The following is a 7,455-nucleotide window of genomic DNA, read 5'->3' as shown; positions in this document are numbered from 1 at the left end:
AGTGAGGCTTGGTGTGATGGCACAAATATCAATATCTTGTGCATCCTACCTGGCCTCACTTACTCCATCTCTCGGATGTTAATATTTGTTTCGACCAACAAAGTATGAGGCATTCCATTTAGTTGATACCACTTGGCTCTTTCTTCCATTTTAGTGCCGATGATTAGAATGTTCGGTCAATCGTACACTCGGGGTGTCGCTAGTGAGCCCGGTGTGATGGCACAAATATCAATCTCTTGTGCATCCTACCTGGCCTCACTAACGCCATCCCGGGATGTTCATATTTGTTTCGACCAACAAAGTATGAGGCATTCCATTTAGTTCATACTAGCTACTTCTTAATTGCATTGGCCTTTCTTCCATTTTAGTGCCGATGATTAGAATGTTTGGTCACCTATACGCCGCAATATACTTTGTAGACGAGCCCCCTTTCCCTAGCCGCCGTTCCGTGAACGAGTCCTTGATGAGACAACAACGCCGACATGCCTCTCCGGCGCAGCACCACTTTTCTTCTCTCGCCGTCCGAGTACGTGAACGAGTCCTTAATGCCAAGACGGTGCCAGCCTCCCTAGCATCATGCCGACCCTCGTTGTCGCGCTTCGGGCCGTGTCGATCATGCGCCCTGCACTCTTCGCCTTCTTGCCCGGTGAACGAATAGACTAATCGTTGGAATAAGGAAGCCGATGACGGCCGATCGCAATTTAATCTTGCGACCGGCTGTCATCGGTTTCCTTATTCCAACGATCAGCCTATTGGTTCACCGGGCAAGAAGGCGAACAAGTGCAGGGCGCGGGACACACGGCTTGAAGCGCGGCAACACGGCCCGGCATAATGCTGGGCAGGCCGGCACGGTCTTTGCATCAAGGACTCGTTCACCGGACAGCCGAGGGACCGGCGTGGTTCCGCGCCGGAGATGCGGATCGGCGTTGTTGTGTCGTCAAGCACCCGTTGACGGAACGCCGACCGGGGAAAGGGGGCCCTTCTGCAAAGTATTTGTGTTGACCAACAATGTATGAGGCACATATTCTATTTTGTCATTCCATTTGCTTTGAGATTTTCAAAATGCCGATGATTAAAATGTTTGGTCACCGTACACTTGGGGGTGGCGTAAGTGAGCCCGGTAAGATAGCATAAATATCAATCTCTTGTGCATCCTACCCGGCCTCGCTTACCCCATCCCTAAATGTTAATATTTGTGTTGACCAACAATGTATGAGGCACTTATTCCATTTTGTCATTCCATTTGCTTTGAGATTTTCAAAATGCCGATGATTAAAATGATTGGTCACCGTACACTTGGGGGTGGCGTAAGTGAGCCTGGTAAGATAGCACAAATAACAATCTCTTGTGCATCCTACCTGGCCTCGCTTACACCATCCCTAAATGTTAATATTTGTGTTGACCAACAATGTATGAGGCACTTATTCCATTTTGTCATTCCATTTGCTTTGAGATTTTCAAAATGCCGATGATTAAAATGTTTGGTCACCAGTACACTCTGGGGCGGCGTAAGTGAGCCTGGTAAGATAGCACAAATATCAATCTCTTGTGCATCGGACTTGGTCTCACTTACACCGTCCCCGAATGTTAATATTTGTGTTGACCAACAATGTATGAGGCATTTATTCCATTTCTCTTGTGCATCGGATACTTGTTGGTCTCACTTTCTTCCATTTTCATCATAGTAGGAACTGGATGGAAGGACCCCGATGCAAGCGAGCCTGGTGGGTAGAGATGACGGAGCAAAGGAGGAACCGGATGAAGACTACTTTGTATCTCGAAATTGTGAATTTTGTATGAATTAAGAGTTGTATGCAAAACATTTGACACTTGCCACTATATATGTATCTCGATCGGGCTCTAAGTAATGTGATGATGATGTCTATGTTATATCTGTGCAATGTACATGATATTTATATTATATCTGAATGTTGCCGTATATAACCCGTGTATCCGTATTGTGTATCCGTATTGCTGTGTATAAACCGTATATGTATACCAGGCAGCACAAAATCGTGTATAATACAAGCAAATTCTGTGGCGCACTAAGAAGCAATTCGTGGCGCACGCTTTTCCGTGGCGCACCTAAGAACAAGTGCGCCACAGAAACCTTATTTTTGTGGCGCACGATCCGGTGCGCCACAGAAAGCTTATTTTTGTGGCGACGTTTCTGTGGCGCACCACCCGTGCGCCACAGAATCAAATTTTCGTGCGCCACTGATGAGACTTTTCCTACTAGTGTGCCTAGATCGCATCTTGCGATCTAGGCAGCACAAGCCTGCCCACGTTGTTCATGCGTTGCTCGTACTGAAGCCTTTTTGATGGCGAGCAACGTAGTTATCTTAGACATGTTAGGGTTAGCATTGTTCTTCATATTACATGCTTTCGTAGTGCAACCCTTGCATGTCTAGCCGCCCTTACACCTATCTTAGGTGTAGGGGCGGCACCCCGCTTGATCATAGTTTAGTAGATCTGATCCGTTACGAGTGCTCCTTGTTCTACAAGGATTAGTTTAATATCTGCAATAGTTAGGCCTTACAAAGGGGGGAGGATCCAGCGGCACGTAGGGTGTCGTTCGTTGGCCCTAAGCAGGATGTTCCGGGATCAACCTCGTGTTGGTTTTTAGGCCTTGTCTAGGATCGGCTTACGATCACCGTGCGTGGCCGCGAGGCCCAACCTGGAGTAGGACGATCCGATTATGCGGTGAAAACCCTAGATCGTCGTAGATCTCATTAGCTTTACTTTGATCAAGCAGGACCACCATATATTCGGACACCCCGTCTGAATCATGGGTGGATCGGCTCTTTGAGCCGATTCACAGGATAACCTCGAGAGCCGATCGAGGCTCGTATTTAATGTTTACGTGTGTGCCCCGCAGAAACTAAGCGAGGCATCATCCACACCTTCCCGACCAGGTATAGGTCAGGTGGCACGCCCTTGTGATAAACATCGGCGCGTGCGACCAGGAGGCTTTGCGGGCCGTCGCTCTGAGGGACTGGGGCCAGCCGCAGCCCTAGTTGTTCCCGGCTCTACGGTGTTGCCCGTCTCTGCCCGCCAGGGGGTTTCTGACGTCAACAATTTCCGAGTGGTATCCGGTCACTATTTTATCCTTTTCTCATGTACTAGGTTCTCAAGATATTTCATAGGTAAAGCCCCTTCTCCGAAGTAAAAAAGAATGTGTTTAAACTGACGTCAGACATATATTCTGATAAACAAATCATAAAATTCTAATTTATAGGTCACTCTAAATTATCGCGCAGAAGCAAGATAGTATCATCTGTTGGAGATATGCCCAAGAGGCAATAATAAATGGTTATTATATATCTTTGTGTTTATGATAATGTTCACATACCATGCTATAAATTGTATTAACCGTAACATTGATACATGTGTGTTATGTAAACAACAAGGAGTCCCTAGTAAGCCTCTTGTATAACTAGTTTGTTGATTAATAGATGGTCATGGTTTCGTGATCATGAACATTGGATGTTATTAATAACAAGGTTATGTCATTAATGAATGATGTAATGGACACACCCAATTAAGCGTAGCATAAGATCACGTCATTAAGTTATTTGCTATAAGCTTTTCGATACATAGTTACCTAGTCCTTTCGACCATGAGATCATGTAAATCACTTATACCGGAAAGGTACTTTGATTACATCAAACGCCACCACGTAAATGGGTGGTTATAAAGGTGGGATTAAGTATCCGGAAAGTATGAGTTGAGGCATATGGATCAACAGTGGGATTTGTCCATCCCGATGACGGATAGATATACTCTGGGCCCTCTCGGTGGAATGTCGTCTAAATAGCTTGCAAGCATATGAATGGTTCATAAGAGACCACATACCACGGTACGAGTAAAGAGTACTTGTCAGAGACGAGGTTGAACAAGGTATAGAGATACCGATGATCAAACCTCGGACAAGTAAAATATCACGTGACAAAGGGAATTGGTATCATATGTGAATGGTTCATTCGATCACTAAGTCATCGTTGAATATGTGGGAGCCATTATGGATCTCCAGATCCCGTTATTGGTTATTGGTCGGAGAGAGGTCTCAACCATGTCTACATAGTTCGCGAACCGTAGGGTGACACACTTAAGGTTTGATGTCATTTAAGTAGATATGGAATAAGAAATGGAGTTCGAAGTTTTGTTCGGAGTCTTGGATGGGATCCAGGACATCACGAGGAGGTCCGGAATGGTCCGGGGAATAAGATTCATATATAGGAAGTCATATTCCAAGTTTGGAAATGATCCGGTGCATTTATGGCAGGTTCTAGAAAGTTCTAGAAAAGTCCGGAAGAAATCACCATGGAAAGTGGAGTCCCGGAGGGACTCCACCTTGCATGACCAGCCAAACCCTAAAGAGTGGAGTCCCAGGTGGACTCCACCATAGGTGGCCGGCCACCCCACCTAAAGGAAAGGTGGGAGTCTCACCTTGGGTAGGACTCCCTCCTTGAGTAGGTTTCCCACCTATGGGAGGTTTTGTTGTTGGGGTCTTATTCGAAGACTTGGACTACAACTCTTGAGGATTTCCACCTATATAATGATGAGAAGAGGGAGGGGGGCAACCACTCTTGGCCGCACCACCTAGGGCTTCCCATGGCCGGCGCCCTACCCCCTCTCTCTCCCCAAACCCTAGCGCCCCTCCTCCACATACTACTTCCGCAGCGCATAGGCGAAGCCCTGCCGGAGTTCTCCACCACCACCGCCATCACGCCGTCGTGCTGCCGGGATTCCGAGGAGGATCTACTACTTCCGCTGCCCGCTGGAACGGGGAGAAGGACGTCGTCTTCATCAACACCGAACGTGTGACCGAGTACGGAGGTGCTGCCCGATTGTGGCACCGTCAAGATCTTCTACGCGCTTTTGAAAGCGGCAAGTGATCGTCTACCGCAGCAACGAGAGCCTCCTCTTGTAGGCTTTGGAAATCTTCAAGGGTTAGTCTCGTTCATCCCCTCGTTGCTCCCGTCTTCTAGATTGCATCTTGGCTTGGATTGCGTTCTCGCGGTAGGAAATTTTTTGTTTTCTATGCTACGGTAGGAAATTTTTTGTTTTCTATGCTACGAATCCCTTCATCATCTTCATACTGCAAGATCGATACACATACCATGCGAGGAGTTGTAACGGTGATCAAATCCCATCCACTATTCTGCTGATCATGATTGTAAAACACCTAGATCAAATAAAGAGAAGCAACTAAGCCTCGTGTGTAGGAAAAAATGGACATCAACCCTCCAATGGCAATTTTCATAATCTAGTCATTCCAAATAGATTGGAGACTTAATTATCATCTCTAAGACATGCAGCAGAAAGGGTTATTTGATTTTGGTTTTTTGATTGATTGGCCAACTCTTAATTTGTACTCCCTTTAACATAAATAAGTAAGACAACACTTGAATTTTTTTTGAGTGTTCACCGGGGGTGGGGGGTGTGTATCATTTCATCAAGCCATCAAGGATCGCGTGAAATCCCGTTTTGTTTTAGGAAGCAAGGTACATTGTGTTTTTGTGAATACTTGTTTGAAGCTGGAGTGAGTACTAATTTGCCATATTCAGGAATTCAGAACTTCTGGAGCCAACGTGGCTTTCTAGTCCTCTCTTGCCCACATGTTATAGCTCTATCTTTAGATGACCAAGCTGACACAAATCCATTACATACACGATAACTAAACACAGCAAACAGTTGTCATAGACACGCATGGCACGTCGGCGCTGGAGCAGTAGCCGACTGAATTAGTATCTGGAAGAAGAGAATTTAAAATTACTAGTAGCAGATCTGGGTGGATCCAGCCCAAACACCGACGCCAAACGCCATACACGCGCACCACCGCCCCTCTGACTCGAGAACAATTCCAACCTTCCCGCCATCCGCTACCCAATCACGTCCCGCCACGTCATCACTTCCATCTCCATCGCCATGGCCATCGCCTTTGACCGCTGACCCAGCCGGGACCCGCGCGCCGTAAAAATGATAAACAAGCACGTGCACATGGAACGCCAGTTCAGCTCCGTTGAATCTTCCATGGTCAACCCCCTCCAACTCTGCTCGTACATATACTCCTCTTCCTCAGACAAACATGCCGCAATTCTTGTGCTGACGACCAGCTCCTCCGTCTCATCCTCCATCCGAGTCTAGAAGCTTCTGGAAGACAGTCGACAAGTTCTCTTCTCGCGCCATGGGCAACGGCCTCTCCCCGTGCGTGAGCAAGCCGGCCACGGCCCCCGCGGCGGTGAGGCTGGTGTACTGGGGCGGGCGGACGCGGGTGCTGCTCGTCAACGACGACGAGGACGACGCCGCGGGGTGCTCCACGGCGGGGGACGTGGCGGCCGAGCTGCTCCCGCCCGGCGGCCACGTCGTGTGCCCGTCCGACAGCTTCTACGTCGGCCTGCCCATCCCGGTCACGCCGCCTACCGAGCGGCTCCTGCCGGGGCGCACCTACTTCGTGCTCCCTGCCACGCGCTTCTCCCTCTCGTCAGACGACGGCAAGGCGCCGGTGCTCACCGCCGCCACGCTCGCCTCGCTGTCGGCCGCGCCGGGGAGCAAGAAGCGGGTGTCGCTCGCCGGCCCCGGCGAGTGCCCGTTCGAGTACGTCAAGGCCGGCGAGCACGGCGCGGCGCCGCTCATCAGGGTCCTGCCCGAGTTCATCGAGAAGATGATCGCCTGCGACGGTGCCAGTGACGGCGCTGTCCGGCGCGGCAAGTGCGGCGTCGCGGCCGCGGCATCGGCAACTGAGCTGTGCAGCACGCCCGAGCTCAAGAGGCACTACGCGCAGCTCGTCGGGGCGAGGAGCCGGCCGTGGTCGCCCAGGCTGGAGACCATATCGGAGCGCCGCAAGAGGCGGGTGTTCCCGTCGCCGGCCAGACTGCTGCTGCTGGCTTCGCACTAGCCGGCGATTCTTCGAGCGCCACCACTAATTAATTGACGTGCATAGATGTCCATTCAGATTAACGCTAGGTAGAGAGCTAAGAAGAGGTCAATAAATAGTTAGAAAGGATCAGGGATACATTCCAAACACAAATGTACAGAGATTTTCTGAAACTGAGATTATTGTTTATACACTAATGTGGCAAGTATATTCTTCAGTACGAAACATCTGAACTTTGGTCTGCTTTTCGTGTAGACGAGCAAATTCATCTGTGCAATTCTTCAGTTCAAAATTAACAAACTCACTTATCATAAAAATTAGAAAGGATTGTTGATCTCCATAAAACCTGAAGCAAGAGTCCCCATTCTTCTGAACAACTTGGTTGCCAGTGCTTTTTCTTTATGTACATAGGGTTCGCCAGCCCCACTTCTAATTGAAAAGATTCTGTAATTACGTTGCAAGTAAAGTAATATTCACGATTTCTACGTACACAATCCACAAGCCCCCCTTGATCTGTTAGCAAATGAACTTATTCCTAGTTTACTAAGTGGTATTTTTGTTTATGTTTATCTCTA

General features: G+C 48.5%; 1 protein-coding gene across 1 annotated transcript; it reads left to right on the top strand.

Annotated features, from left to right (window-relative positions):
- Positions 1-6,114: 6,114 nt before the first annotated feature.
- LOC124659695 lies at positions 6,115-7,030 on the top strand. Its single transcript, XM_047197521.1, has one exon. The coding sequence runs from the start codon at positions 6,191-6,193 to the stop codon at positions 6,899-6,901; it is 711 nt and encodes a 236-aa protein (XP_047053477.1). The 5' UTR covers positions 6,115-6,190; the 3' UTR covers positions 6,902-7,030.
- The last annotated feature ends 425 nt before the right edge of the window (positions 7,031-7,455 follow it).

This window comes from Lolium rigidum, chromosome 6 (genome assembly GCF_022539505.1).
Source record: "Lolium rigidum isolate FL_2022 chromosome 6, APGP_CSIRO_Lrig_0.1, whole genome shotgun sequence".
In the NCBI taxonomy this organism is placed as follows: Eukaryota; Viridiplantae; Streptophyta; class Magnoliopsida; order Poales; family Poaceae; genus Lolium; species Lolium rigidum.
The sequence above is the reverse complement of the archived record's forward strand: the minus strand, read 5'-3'. Positions and strand labels throughout refer to the sequence as shown.